This window comes from the organism of the source record quoted next, unplaced genomic scaffold (assembly GCF_019419815.1).
Source record: "Pyrus x bretschneideri cultivar Hongxiangsu unplaced genomic scaffold, Pyrus_bretschneideri_v1 Contig3, whole genome shotgun sequence".
Taxonomy (NCBI): Eukaryota; Viridiplantae; Streptophyta; class Magnoliopsida; order Rosales; family Rosaceae; genus Pyrus; species Pyrus x bretschneideri.
Genome location: NW_025999612.1, coordinates 987,316 through 1,003,422, shown reverse-complemented (window position 1 = coordinate 1,003,422; position 16,107 = coordinate 987,316). Strand labels below are relative to the sequence as shown.

The 16,107-nt window shown below is 38.7% G+C and overlaps 1 protein-coding gene and 1 pseudogene across 1 annotated transcript; one reads left to right on the top strand and one right to left on the bottom strand.

Moving 5' to 3' along the window:
* The first annotated feature begins 4,674 nt into the window (after window positions 1-4,674).
* LOC103952857 (subtilisin-like protease) lies at window positions 4,675-7,164 on the top strand. The gene has a single exon (XM_018648832.2). The coding sequence runs from the start codon at window positions 4,675-4,677 to the stop codon at window positions 6,949-6,951; it is 2,277 nt and encodes a 758-aa protein (XP_018504348.2). The 3' UTR covers window positions 6,952-7,164.
* A 1,696-nt stretch (window positions 7,165-8,860) lies between these two features.
* On the bottom strand, window positions 8,861-15,622 carry LOC103952878 (annotated as a pseudogene).
* Between the last annotated feature and the right edge of the window lie 485 nt (window positions 15,623-16,107).

Sequence of the window (16,107 nt, the reverse complement as noted above, 5' to 3'; positions counted from 1 at the left end):
CATTGAGTAAGACATGACATCTCATTCACTGTTGATCTATTAGTAAAGATGCAGCACTGCGCCTACATGCAGCCACTAGATTGGTATTAAAGATGTTTTTCCTCTACCTTGAAGGTACTACAGATTTGGCCAAATGGTTATGTCTTTACCTTTAGGGATATCATAATATCTTGGAGGTCCAAGATATGACCTTAATTGCAAAATCTTTGAATCGTTCCAAGACTCGCCACACTTCACGATATATTGTGTCTACATCACATCAACAAAGCATCAACAAACTGAAGTCATGCAAACCGATCCTAGACAACCTTGCCGACCTCTACATGACGTCACTGCAAAAGTCAACCTTCTAGAAGCTTGTCCGAGGAATTGGTATGCCTAACTATTCATGTGCAATGCTTGTAGTTCTCATTTAGAAGTTTTGTCAAACTCAAGGGGAGTATCCAGAAGTGTACACATTTGATCTTAATGTACTCTTTTTCCCTATGATTAAGAGCATTTTTCCCACTAGGTTTTTGCTACCTAACTAGGTTTTGAAGAGGTACCCATCCTGGGTTGGTCATACCCTTGTGAGCTTTTCTACTTGCGTCCAAAAGACGTAAAATTTTGACTTAATGCAACTTCTCACTTTTCTCCTTAGTCTATGGGTTTTTATCCCACCTTGGGTTTTACTACCATAGCGAGGTTTTGTGAGTTTTACCTTTTATGCATTCTTCTGTTGATTTGAGACACGCATTCGCTCATTGTGCCGACGAGTTCATCAATTGTACTTACTACTTCATTGAAGACCTGATGCGTCATTTACTTGAGTATTTACACACTCGAGAGGGAGTGTTGTAGTCTTAGACTAGATATTATTCTATTAGAGTTGTAATCTTATTGGGGTAAGGAATTTACCTTTCTTACTACTATAAATAAAGACACAATGGGGTAAGACAACACACACCTCACAATTACACATCTCTCTCTTTCTCTCTACTGATGTCGCACCCCCTCTCTCTCTCTGTCCTTTGTATTGTTTAGTAAATTAGGTCTACAACAGTTAGATCCATTGTATCAATTGTATTAATAATAGCAATTTATTTAATATCGTTTTTATTTAAAATTCTTTATTTAATTAATAATATAAATATATAAATATCATAATGGGGAAAACCGTTCCCCAATGAAAAATCTATTACCCGACGGGTTTGGTTATAGAGAAAACCCGTTTGGGGATTCTACAGTTTCGAGTGTGGCGAAAATAAACAGGTTCGGGTATGGGGATACATTCGAACCCAATTGAAAAAGTGGCAAACAATCATTTTCAATTTAGCAAATTGGGTCGCTTGATATATTTTAATCATTGTTTACTAAAGAGTTGGAAAAGCAAAAACTTAGCCCTATCAAGATAAGATAAACTTAAAAGTGAAAATAAAATTTGAATAGTTAGTTGAAGAATTGATAATGTTGATTGAGTGACAACCTTTCCTTTTTTTTTTTTTTTTTTTTTTTTTTTTAACAAATGTTATTCTCTACATTAAGAGGGCCAAGATAGTAAGCTATGTCTTATAATAGACTAGTAATAATGTGGTTTAAATTCGTTTTTGGTAAGAATTGAACCTAAGACTTCTTACTTATAAGTGAAGTGGAATACTACTAGGCCGTAATACTAACTGGTAATTAAGTGACAAGCTTTTAAAATAGCATAACAGTATCACATAAGTAAGCAACGAACATTCCCACGTCAGGTATTTACGACCCATGCCATTATCTCATATGGCAGCAATTGGAAGATGACAATCTCTAAAAATCAATAAAAACTGGCCAGTAAAAATTGAATTCAGAATAAAGTTGTCGTTTATATTTGTATAAATAGTTGGAAAATTTAATAATATTATTATTATATTAAATTTATTAATTGAATGGAAATTATAAGTGGAGCCTTTTGGTAGAAAGATGTGTCTACTCAAATGAAGAGTTGCAACTTTTAACTCTTCATGAATAATCACATGCTTTCCAAATAGGTATCTTACATTCTATAGATAGGAAAGCCCCCTATAATCACAAAATAACTTTTCATCATACATACATATAGTGCATTAAATATTAGAAAGTCTCGTTGATTTCATATGAGAGTTTTCAACACAATCGTGGTTCATAGAGCCTTGTGATTTGGCGCTCTACCATTACAAGGACGTGGTCGTTTTATCTTGGGAGACATGCACCAATCAACCATGAGCACCATAGTGGGGCTTAAATTTGTCTTAAGGACAAAATGTCCAACACTTGTCTTAATCGTATTTTCTAGGTTTTTCTAATCCATTATATCATGTTCATTTAACATTGGTTACTCATGTGCATACATTAATTTTGATATATAATTGCATGAATCAATTAGACCCTAATTTTTCCAACATAAATCTTGAAGGAGTTGAAATGCTTTCCTCGTGTTTTGTCAAAGTATGATACCTCCTCCTCAAGTATGAGTGGATGTAAATTTCGTCCAAGGTTGAATTGACAAAGCTTCACTAATAATAAGAAAACCGTTAGTCTAATTGACAAATACTTGAGAAAAAGAGAAAGGACTTCTGATGTACATGTCAGAGAATAGTTTAAGAGAAGGGAGAAAACTATACTTTGCTAGTGTGATGCAGACCATTCTCCGTGGGCAACTACACAAAGTTCCTGAAAGGTCTTTGGTAGTTAATAGTGTCGGCGTAGCGCGGGACACCCAAGGAAGACTCCGAAGAGTCAACTCGTGCCTCCTTGGACCGAAGAAGGCACGGTGGTAGAAGTGTGATATCACATGTTTGAATGACACTGGATATGTGCGTGGTCCCAAAGACCCACAACCTATAGGGCAGGCATTTGAGGTCTGGTGTGGTATGTTCACAATGTCAAGGTAAAACCGTCATACTGAACTAAACATCCACATGTCATTCTTGTACTGAAATGTGGTTATTTTATATATCCACAATATGTAATTCAATTGAGTTTACGTTTATACAAGAGGTTTTTTTTTTCGTTTTTTTTTTCGTTTTTTTTTTTTTTTTTTTTTTTTTTTTTGTGAATTTGTGGATAAACGTTGTATAGCCTGACTTGATGATGATCATCAAATATTTAAAAGTAATGCGAATGATCATTAATATTCCTCTGTGTAACTTGGCTTGAATATTTGAAATTAACAGTTCTTGTCTTTAGTCTTTTTGCTCTTTTTTCCAACCGCTGAAAATTGTATAACTGCCGTTTTGAATTTATTTATTTATTTTTTTTTTATCTTCATACTAGTCATCTCATAGCATGAAATAATGTGACCTTTTACATGAGTAACGTAATATGCAAAATGGAAGCATATGTTGCTAAATCAGAATTCAACATTACACACCTCAAAATTATTAAGAATAAAGGAACATTTTCAGGCTCGTATAAAAGTGCTTTTAAAATGACTAAAATTTTTTTTAGAGAAAATGTTATTGGGTTTCAAAAACATCTTCACCAAAAACACATATGTCGAAATTCCTCTTTTCATATCAGCAACAAAAGTATCAGAACATTGAAGTCAAGCAAATCCGTTCCCATGACAACCTGACCAATCTCTTCATGAAGTCATTGTCAAAGTCATCCAAGGAATAAATTATCTTATTTGAATTATTTGTAGTTCTCATTTTTGAAAGTTTTGCCAAACTCAGGGAGAATATCTAGAATTATATTCACTTGATCTTAACACTCTTTTCCCTTAGCAGCATTTTTCTCACTGGGTTATTGCTACCTAACTAGGTTGAATGAAGCACCCATCTTGGACTGGTCATACCCCTGTGAGGTTTTTCTACTTTTGTCCTGTGCGTGGACGTTTAGTTTTGTCATTATGCATACTTCTCAAGTTTCTCCATAGTCTATGAGTTTTTCTCCCTTAACTTGTTTACCATAGCGAGGTTTTGTGAGTTTTACTACCAATCCATCCTTTTGTTAATTTGAGACTCACATATGCCCGTTGTACCAATGACTTCATCAACTGACCTTACTTCACCGCTGAATACCTACTGCATATTTTGTTTGAGTATTTACACACTCAATGAGGAGTGTTGCAGTCCTAATTACTTTACGAATGTGATTGTGTAAATTATAGGAAATTCTTATGAGATTTTACCATATCTTTTAGACAGTATCCTATTTAAGTTGCAATACATATTGGACAATGAATTTACCTTCCCTACTACTATGAATTGAAGCACAATGGGGTGAAATGATACATACCTTAGAATTCACCAAATTCTCTCTATCGTGCTTGTCGCGCCTCTCTCTCTCTCCCACTCTATAATTATTCAGTTAAATATGCCTACAACAATTTCATATTAATTAGTGGATCATTGAAGGTTAATTTGTGACAATAATGGCAAACCAATTGACTAAAAAAAAAAATCAAACACAAGGTCTGTCGCCGCATTGCTCTAACTGTATATGGATTAGCAAGCAATTACCAAGTCTTCGCATATTCCAAAACTCCCGCATTGTACTCTTATGCCACATGTGATATGCTTATAACCCTAATTTGGAAATCTGTTAATCAATCAAATCACAGCTTAATTAAGTTAACCTTCACATTTGCTTAAACTGAATCACCATTAGGTGTTTGGAATTGTATACTGAAACAAATCTTCACTTCTTTCGAGTTCATCCCAATCGAATTAAAAGATGGAGGGCAAAAAGTTTGCTATGGTGTTGCAGATTATTAATCTTCTTGGCTTCATTTTCGTGTTTGATCCGTCACTAGTAGCTGCAGATGAGGAGCAAAATGGCATGCAAACTTATATTGTTTGGGTAGAAAAGCCGCGGGTTTCTCTGGAACCTTCTGCACTGTCTCATGAAGACTTGGAGAGGTGGTATCGGTCATTTTTGCCAGAAAATATGATTGAAAGCTCGAAGCAGACGCGAATTTTCCATGCATACCACAATGTGGCAACTGGATTTGCAGCAAAGCTGACAGCAGAGGAAGTGAAAGCAATGGAAAAGAAACAAGGGTTTGTTTCTGCTCATCTGGAGGCTATTCTGCCTTTGCACACAACTCATAGTCTCAACTTCTTGGGTTTGCAGCACGGATCGGGATTTTGGAAAGGAGCAAATTATGGTAAAGGTGTGATCATTGGAGTTTTGGATACCGGGATTTCACCCGATCATCCCTCATTTAGTGACAAAGGAGTGCCTCCTCCTCCAGCTAAATGGAAAGGCAAATGTGAGTTTGATGGGGCAATATGTAATAACAAACTTATTGGTGCAAGAAGTTTTGTAGACGGGCAACCTGCAGGAGGTCCTCCATTTGACAGAGAAGGCCACGGGACACACACAGCCAGCACAGCTGGTGGAAATTTTGTGAAACACGCCGCAGTGTTTGAAATGGCCAAAGGCACAGCTGTTGGCATGGCGCCGTATGCTCATTTGGCAATCTACAAAGTATGCTCAATTTTGGGTTGCTTCGAGGGTGACATTTTGGCTGCCTTTGATGCTGCTGTTGATGATGGCGTGGATGTGATCTCGCTTTCAGTTGGGGGTCCATCTGGTCCTTTTTATACAGATGGGATTGCAATTGGCGCATTCGGAGCAATGCAAAAGGGAATTTTTGTGAGCTGCTCTGCCGGAAACTCTGGTCCTTCCTATTCTAGTTTATCAAATGTGGCCCCATGGATTCTCACCGTTGGCGCCAGCACTATTGACAGAAGCATAAGAGTAACGACACGTCTTGGGAATAAGAAGGCATACAATGGGGAATCTCTCTTCCAGCCTAAGAATTTTAGCTCAAATTCAAAATTAATGTTACCCCTTGTGTATGCAAGCACAATTGGCAACACTTCTTCCCCCTCTTGCGAACATGGTACGCTTGAAAATGTTCGAGGGAAAATAGTGCTGTGCGAGAGAGGCGGAATGAGCGGAAGAGTCGACAAGGGGGCAGAAGTGAAAAGAGCTGGTGGTGCTGCCATGATTCTCATGAACCAAGAGATTGATGGCTATAGCACATCAGCTGACCCTCATGTGCTTCCCGCAACACATGTGAGTTATGCCGCGGGGTTGAAAATTAAGTCTTATATAAAATCATCCTCCAAACCAACAGCCACAATTTTACTCAAAGGCACTGTTATTGGAGATTCGCAAGCTCCCAGTGTCGCTTCGTTTTCATCAAGAGGACCAAGCATTCCAAGTCCTGGGATTTTGAAACCGGACATCATTGGTCCTGGTGTTAGCATCCTAGCAGCATGGCCTGTTCCAGTGGACAAAGCCATAAAGTCTAAAGCAACGTTCAACATAATTTCGGGTACTTCAATGTCATGCCCTCACCTAAGTGGCATTGCAGCTCTGCTCAAGAGTTTCCATCCCGACTGGTCTCCAGCTGCAATTAAATCAGCAATCATGACAACCGCAGATGTACATAACCTCGGAGGTAAATCCATAATTGATCAAACACTTAGGCCAGCAGACATTTTTGCAATAGGTGCAGGCCATGTTAACCCTACAAAAGCAAATGACCCCGGGCTCATATACGACACACAACCGAATGATTATATCCGTTACTTGTGCGGTTTGAAATACACAGAGAAACAGATACAAATCATCACCCAACAAAAAGTAAAATGCTCAAAAGTAGGATCAATATCAGAAGCACAGCTAAATTACCCTACTTTTTCTCTCATAGTAGGTTCCAATAACAAGACTTGGTCTCAGCTTTACACAAGGACAGTGAAGAATGTCGGGCCGGCTAATTCTACTTACAAGCTAGAAATTTTAGCACCACAAAAGATGAATGTGGATGTGAGTCCACCGGAGCTTAGATTCCTGAAAGCCAACCAGATCATTACGTACCGTGTGAAGTTCACGGCACAAACGGGTGCAGGGAAGGAAGGTGTATCATTTGGTCAAGGATATTTGAGATGGGTTTCTGATAAGTATAAGGTGACTAGCCCTATTGCTGTGCTCTTTTGAGACTTGAGGAAAATTAAATCTTGCCTTGGTCTGGGTAGAATAAGAATCCTTTTTCGAGATATACAAAGTATGAGATTTCACTAAGTTGATTCTTAGGAAATCTTGAATCAGACCATTTGCACTTACTTCAATAAAGGAAGAGAGGGCCTCGGCGATAGAAGAATTTTTTTTATCTTGGTCAGAGTTTAATAGTAAACAGGTCCGAGCTAATTGAATAATTGTGCTAGAAATTTTCTGAATTGGTTTACCAGTATTAGATTTTGCATGAAATTACTATTATTGCTTTCGTTTCACCACATGGTATTGGACTTATAATTAGCTTACTTGCAGTGTTAGTCGTTTTGGCGTCAAGAACTTGTAGTTTTAATTTTGTTTTTAACGAACACTCTTCTGTGGCTGGTGACTAGAGAAAGCTCTGTATTTGTACGCTATTAAGATGTATTCTATTGGGTTTTGCAACGGTGCTTGATTTATCCAAATCTGCTATGGGCGCGTTTGTTTGGCTGGATTAAGTTTTACTGGACTGGACTACTTAGCTAGGATTAGTAGTCTAGTGTTTGGTGTGAATTAGGATTGTGTTTAATGGGATTAAGCCGGACTCGTGCCGACTAAATCCTGCGCTAGGTGGGCTTAGCGAGAGCCACCAAAAACGAGGGGATTCGTAGTCCCGTTTCTGTTCTTCGCTTCACCTCCCTTTTTGTTCTTCGCCTCAGGCTTCACCTCGTGTTGCTTGCTTCGCTTCTCTCCTCCTCCCTCTTCTGCTTTTCTCAATCTCAGAGGATCTCCAAGTTTGCAATATTGGGTTTGACAGAAACAGATCCAAGAAATCCAAGCCATCACCGTCTCTCACTTCCCTGACTCCACAAACCCCGACTCGTCGCCGGTCAACTCGCCAGGCATCACTGTAGGCCGGTTCCGCCACTCTACAGACTTGCGGCTCTAATTGAATCCACAGACTTGGAAAGCTCTCTCCAGTTCGAATCTTGCATCGAACAAAAACCTGAAAAATAGAGGAGGGAAGGAGAGCGTGGGACGGAGAGAAAACCTTGGGACGGAGAGAATGAGAGTGTGGGATAGAGAGAACAAAGGAGATAGAGAGGAAGAAAAAGATGCAGGCTTCCAGAGAGAAAGAGAGTATTATTAGAATAAAAAAAGCTAGAATTAATTAATATAATATTATTAGATATGAATTAAAAAATATAATATTATAATTTGTTATTATCCTTCTTTTTAGTCCGACACTGCATCAAACGCTTCACTAAACTAGTCCAGTTTAGTCTAGTCTAAGTCAGTCTAGCTTAGTCCCTGCAGCTAATCCAGTCCGAGACAGTCCGGTACAACAAACGCCCCCTATATGTTTAGCGAACCGAGTCTTTTGTGGCTAGTGGCTAGAAGAGACCCTTGTATTTTGTACCTTTTTTGACTAAAATATTAGTGGTTTTTGTAATAAAATTGTTGTTTATATTCCAAAAATCTTATTTTGCACTCTAAATTTTTTATAATTAGAAAGAAAAATAGACTTACAAAGAATGTAGAATGAAAATTTTAAAGTACTTATAACAGTTCCCTTTCGTAATATTTGACTTGCAAATATACATATCAGATAAAAATAATGAGATAGAACCTTTTCTTTTGGGTATAAGTTGACTCGATACAAGTCAATAAGAATGCAAAAGCACATTCTACATTGAAGAAGTAAAACAATAATCACAGAAGTACATTGGCAATTTGGCACAACTCTTAGTTGGTAGAACAAACCAAGTTTTTAACTACAATTAAGCAATTGAATTATGCATGTAAAATTCAAGCCATGATAGTAACGCATGTGATATGAAGCAAAAATTAAAACAAACATAATAGAAAATGTTGTAAACTTCTATATCCTAGTAACAAGTAAGCACACCGTGAGCTAGAACCGCCCAACATCTCTAGGATTAGGATGTCTAAAATTTAAAGATGAGTTTCCGGGGTGGCCTTTACGTCTTGTTTCCACATCTTGATTGTCTTGTCAGCTTCACAAGTAACCAGCCTTGTGCCAGTGACATCGTAGCAAAGAGCATCAATCCCACCTTCATTCTCCAGCGAGCCCGGTTGTGCAATTGTTTGGGATTGCTGGAAGTTGTGGCCGCTCTTCCAATCCCAAAACCACATGCTACCATTGTCGCCTCCCGTAGCCATAACTCCATCTTCATTGACGGCCATCGCATTGATAATGGACTTCTGTTGGGAGAGCATGTTGTGCAAAAACTCACCCCTCGGAAGGTTGAACTTTTTGATGGTGTTTGTTGAAGCCGATGCGAAGCAATTACCCCGATCTAGCTTAGGAAGATGTGTCAGTGCCCGCACCGATTTCTTATGATGCGTTAAAGTAGAAAAGGGTTTTCCCCTTCTAAGGTCCCAAAGCTTGATCGTCGTATCGTGAGACCCGCTAATAACTTGTGGATCCGTTGGGCGGGTGAGAAGGGAGGACACCGTATCTTCGTGTCCAGTCAAGACATGAACTTGCACATTCTTGAGACGAATATCCCAAACACGGCATAAACTATCCCGTCCGCCAGTGACTAAAACATCTAGAGTCGGATGGAGAGCCATGCTGTAGACGGCACTAAGATGACCGTGGTACGAACGGATAACCTTGTTCTGTTCAAGGTCCCAGCATTTGACTTGTTTATCATCGCCACCCGAGAACAAATAGGGTTGCCTGGTGCTAACGGCAAGGCTTCTTATTTGCCCAACGTGTCCTGTAAGAGAAAGTTGTAGCGTCCCGCTTGCTAAGTCCCATATTTTGATTGTCCGGTCTGCAGATCCTGTACAGAACCATCTGTTGCTTGGATCAAAAGCAACAGAGCGAACCCGTCCTAGGTGGCTGCTGATGACCCTGTAAATCTTCCATGGGCTATGCCAAACGGGACGCGGCCAATTTCGGGTTATATCCAGCATTGTTGTTGGACAGCTCTGATAGCAGAAACGGGACGAACCAGGAGCAGAAAAAGCCGAAGTGCTGTCAGTAATATTAATCGGCGCCTTGGCCTTGGGGGGTGCAGATGGACTCAAAAACAAATCAGCGTTTTGAGATCCTTGGGTGCTTGAATGTCTCCTAGCAGTAGGCAGGGAAGGATTTGGAAATCAACTTTTCAAGTGACGACTCCATTGGCTCCTCCTTGCTTTTAACAAAGTTGATCAACTACTCTTTATACAATCGGTATATATAAATTCAACTGGGAAACAAACCGTAATTCTACTCGGAATTGGAATATAAAATAGTTTCCTGCAAGTAGTAGGATTCCTTCATAAACCTAATTCATAGTGGGAAAGTAAACAGAACCCTAATTAATGACGGGGGAAAGGAATTAACATTTGTATTAGGAAATCTACTATCTAGGGTTAATTAACATGTTGGAGCTTCGGTGGACTTTACACTGTTGATATACTTGCTGAGCTTCCTATGTATGTGCCATTTGTTCATTATTACGGAACCGTGAACAACCTTTATGTAAATAGTTACTGAAATTTGATGAGATATATCACAATGATGACTGATCAGATCTATCTTTTCTGGAACGAAAGATATACAACTTGCCAAGTATGCATGGTGGCCATCCATTCTAGGCCGTCAATTATACGTAATACATCAAGTTTGGATGGCAATTTTTCATTGTGACAGTCACGACATGGCATAATATTATTTAATAATCAAGTGATAACATGTGTGTTTTTATTATCAAAATTACACCTTAAATCCACAGCGCATCAGTCATCACCAACAAGGGTGCATCTACATATGAACCAAGGATGTGGTCGTTGTATCCTGGAAGACAAACGCCAATCAACTATAAGCACCGTAGTGGGGCGTAAACTTGTCTTAAGGATAGACTGTCCAACACTCACCTCGACAATATTTTCTAGGTTTTTTTTAATCTATTATGTCATGTTCATTTAACATTTGATTGATCATGTGCATGTATTACTTTGATACATAATTGCATGAATTATTTATTGATTCTATATGTGATTTAATATAGCAATTAGACTCTATTTTTCTAACAATCTTAGGAAAAGTTTATTGGTTTGATTGCTCTGTTTGTTTTGAGAATAATATGCTCACGTGACAAAGTAATTAGGTTGATCCTAATGGCATGATCTTTCTATCAGATTTATTCTATTATGTTTTTGTCGCTATAGATTAATTTTGTGGTATAATAGTCTGGTATATATGTAGTATTGGTTTACTGCAAAACTGTTCGTTTATATTCTTGCCTAGTTGGTTATTACTTCTTTGCCATGCATTAAGTTTCAATTTGTAATGTAAGTAGGAGTGTCTTGTGTACGACTAACCCTTATATAATATATTGACGGCTTTCAAATGATGATCGATCGAGTGTTTGACAAATTAACTAATAGATTTCCAAGTGGTTGACATGCCAATTAGAAAACAATTGTAAACAACAGAGAGTGTTGCAGAGATTTACAGAGAGCAGAGAAAGAAGATTTAGTGAAATAGAGAAAAAGCATGTAAAGCAAGAGAAGAGAATCTGTATATTTTTTGTATTGTAAACTTACATAAAGAATGTTATTACATGAGATATATATATATCTCTTACAATTGCTTAACAACTAAGCTAACAACCTTAACATAACCACCCAACTAATCTTGCGCCAAATGGCGTATTATAGAACTACTGATTCATTACAGTTATGTTGTTATCATACCCCCTCAAGCTTAGGTGACAGTCCCTTTGTCAAGATATGACACACCCCAACAGGAATTGAGACATGTTGGCCGTCATGTGCGGGTGACGTATCCATGAGCGCAATGGAAGTCATAGCGATATGAAAATGTGAGTAATTAAAAACCTAAACTAACTAATTTACACTAACATAACCATAAAAGAATGCAGAGATGTTTAAAGTGTTGACAATATCCAAAGGTTGTTAGGGTTGTTACCAAAATTAGTTAGTTAAATAGCTTAGGCTGCAAATTAGTCATGATGGCTATATAAACTGTATTCTCATAGTTGTAAAAATTAATTCAGTATCAATGTAATCAATTACTTTCTCTCTCTCTCTCTTATTCTCTTTCTGCATTTCTGTGCTTCTCTACACTACTGTTAATATGGTATTAGAGCCACCAAGGCTCACGCCATGGCTCTTGGTGGTCGATTCCTCTTCTATCTTTCTTCATTACTTTCTTTCGTTTCTGTGTATTTCCTTATTCGTAATACAAGAGCTCTTTCTTCCTTTCTTTCTATGTAAACTTCTCTGATATTTCGCATAGGTTTTCTTTGATTTCATCTGGGTTTCACTGCAAATTTTGACTGGGGCTTCGAGCTCGAGAAAATTGGGTTGCTGAAGAAAGATTTTCCTGGAAGCGACACAGGGCTGCTTGATTTCTATTTCGAGAGCTGAACCTGCTTCCCCAGCTTGGCTAGTCAGACAACTATGGGCCACTTGATTATGTCGTCAAGAATGGCAGCGTCCATCGCTCCTTGCCCCTGCAATGCCATTCGATTGGGTTCTCAGATCCTCTCTCGAATGGCTCGGATTTCTCCGCGCAAGACACCCTAAAAATCTCAACTGCGAAAAATGGTTGGTCTGATCCTTGGTGATCTTTCGTTCTTCCGTCGCATTATTTGTAGTTGATTGGTTCTTGGTGGAGTTTCTTAGTGCTAGAATTATGGAGTTTCAGTAAAGTAAAGGTCTGTGCATTCTACCTGTTTGTTGATTTGTGTCAGTGAGGATTTCTTTATGTTTGATGAATTCCAAGGCTGATTGTCATCATCAACTAGTTTGCTCGTCGGTTTCTTGAAGAATTGTTAATTGTGGAGGCTTAAAGATTTGGTTTTGGTTCAATTTCTGGTGTAGATCAGGTGATTCGGTTCTTCGAATTCGTGCATATGTCTATAATATTGTTGAGACGATTTACTGTGTTCTGGGTAGTGCAATTTCTGTGATGCTTTCGATTTTTGCAAACTCAGGGGTGTTTGTGATAGTTGTGATCTTGAGATTTTCATATGCTGAAGTGTAGTCTGGTGATATGATTTATATTCATCCCATGAAAGTGTCATTCCTTCTTAGTTAATCAAAAACTTATTGGGTTCGACCAAGCTTGCTGAATCAGTAGTCATAGAATACACATGCCATTTCTAAGGTCCGTCTGACCTGCCCATCACAAAGAGAGAGAAAGAAAAGGATAAGGAAGTGTCTGCAAGTGATTCGGAGTAAGGACAGTGTGTTATGGGTTTCAAGATTCAAGTTTTCAGGTTTTGTCTTAGATTACTAAGTTTCTTTCCAGCATATCAACTGTTTGTGATAATGTCTCAATGAGAATTTTCTTGGGAATTTTGGAAGTGTCAAGGCCGATAGCCGTATACTTCAGATTTGTTCAGATTTGTGCACTCGAAAAAGGCCAATGCCAAGAGTGTGTTGAATGCATTTTGTTTCCTCCATAAGGCCGATAGCCGAAGTAACATTCTTGAAAAATTTTGTTTGTTGTTATTGTGTGCAACTCCATTAAGGCCAATTGCCGGAGTGCAGTTCTTGTTCCCTTTCTACATTGAAGGCCGATTGCCGAAGAAGGTTGTGTTTCTTGATTTCTGTGATTGTAAGAAGTTGATTGCTGGATGGTCTGCTTCAATCTCAAACTGGGCAATCCCAATTGAGATTTAGGGGGGATGTTGACAATATCCAAAGGTGTTAGAGTTGTTACCAAAATTAGTTAGTTAAATAGCTTAGGCTGCAAGTTAGTCATGATGGCTATATAAACTGTACTCTCATAGTTGTAAAAATTAATTCAGTATCAATGTAATCAATTACTTTCTCTCTCTCTCTCTCTATCTCTCTCTCTCTCTCTCTCTTATTCTTTTTCTGCATTTCTACGCTTCTCTACACTACTGTTAATATAAAGTAGTAATACAAGTACTTAGAGCGTAGGTAACCTAAATGCAGTCCAGCAGGCTAAATATTAATTATACAAGACAAGAGAGAAATTCCTACATTAGTTAAAGTCTGTCAGAACCGCCGTAGAGTCCTCGTAAGCCACCAACACGAACTTCTAACTAGAACTTGGAGGGGCGCAAAATAGAAAATGTGAGTGGGCAAAAACAAAACTTTTTGAAACGATTTCTCTTTCCAAAAATAATAACCCTTCACAGTAAAACCCGTATAATTTCCCAGAAAATAATAATACATATGTATATAAAAAAATCATGCTTAAGTGCAATGAAAACCAAAGTATATGCCATGCCATGTATCTTAGTAACAAATATGTAAACCAGGTGATGTGAATCAATACAAAATGATATGCCAGCCGGAGTCACCTAACGTGACTTGTACGGCTGAACCTATAGCTCATAAACCAATTCCTGTACACGAGTCGAAACCACCTATTGTGGTATGTATGACAATGCTGGGTGTAAATAAGTACGCTCAAGTGCTACGATCGCGTGAAGGTTGTGCGAATAATCGCAGGTCATCTATGAGTCAGAACCACCTAATATGGTTTGTATGATAGAGCTGTGCACTAAACTTGGATAGAAGGTGAGCGTGTGGTGTGGGAGGTGAACATCACATGAAGGACTGTGTTCTGGCCATGGGCGGAAGCATTAACATCGGGGTGCAGGATAATGAGCTCTAAATGCATCTACGCATAATCATAAACAATGCAACCACTATCATCACATAGCACTCACCTGAAACTTACCTGACCTCCGCAGTGTCATACAATGTTATGCATAGACATGCTAATGCATATGATAAAATGGAGTGAAAGCATGACATGGCATTTAGATGAATACACTTATTTGAAACAGTTTCTGGGAAAACGTAAAGCATATATACGTATATATAGAAAACCAAAAGCCCACTCACTGGTATGTAGCAGGATCGTAACCCTCGAGTCTCGCTTGGCTACGCTCGTCCTCTGGAAATGTCTCACCTATATGTGAAACAACTAATTTAAAGTTAATTTTAAGCACATAGCCAAAACTATGTAATAACTTCTCATGTGTTGTTCAATTGGGGTGTTTGAATATACCATCATGGCCTACTCAACACCACGAGCATCCCCGTATTTTTAGAAAAATGTTCCGATGTCCCACGCACCCTCATGTGCCGGCCAAGGCATAGCCACACGCTCCGCCCACGCGCAGGCACGTGCCTAGCACACTGACAGATTTCCTAACGGCGTTAGGGAATATTCCGCTAAATTCCTAGAATATTTCGTTAAAGTTACCTGATACCGTCAGTAAATTCCGTCAAAGTTGACGGAATATTCTCTTTCCTTCTCCTTTGGTTCGCAGGATTCCGACGCCAATTGCCGCTGAGTCGTCGGTTTCTAGAAAATTTTAAAACTTTAATATCTCCTTCAATTCAACACCAAACTTCACAAATCTTATATGGATTTAAAGCTCTCAACAAGGAGAACAAATCCTTACCTTTTAGAGGTCCTAAAACTGATGGAACATAGCCAGAAAGTGACTTGGAGTAACCGGCTAAACTTGGAAACCCACAGTCGAGCTTATTCCGACGTTCAAGCTTAACCAAAACTAGCCTAAAACACTAGAGGAGTTGTGTGGATACCTTTTTGAGTCTCAAAACCACATAATTCCTTCACGATTGCGTCAGAGGATATTGGACCCCTATCCAGAGTTCTATGCTCCGAAGTTCCCGTCATCTATTCCCTCAACTATGGGTATGGATAAACTCGTGGAGTCATGAGGAAGATGATGTTGACCAATTTAGGAACGATCTATGTCGATTTGGGGGTGGTTGGAACGATGATTCCTCTGTTGTAAGGACAAGGACTTCTTGAGAACAAAGGAAAGGGAGAAAGGATGGCACATGTGCGTGTGAAATTGGTCACGAGTTGGCCAATTTAAAATGGCCTCAAGCCTTAATTGGGCTATAGAATTTAGGGTTTTGAACAATTGAGTCCAAATAGAAATAAAACCAACCCAATCTCACTTATTCAGCCGTAACATTTTCGTTACGAACCCGATTTGACCCAAACTCGCATCAACACTCTTGTGATGTCAAGTACAATTTAATCACACCAGTGAGAAAAATAATTTCAAACTATATACACACGTCCACATCACCAAGTCAATGAGGGCATAATCGTCATTTACATACATTCGAGGATAAAATATGTATTTATTC

Bases quoted from the DNA above. Each gene is read 5' to 3' on its own strand.
- LOC103952857 (XM_018648832.2), top strand. From the start codon at position 4,675: ATGGAGGGCAAAAAGTTTGCTATGGTGTTGCAGATTATTAATCTTCTT.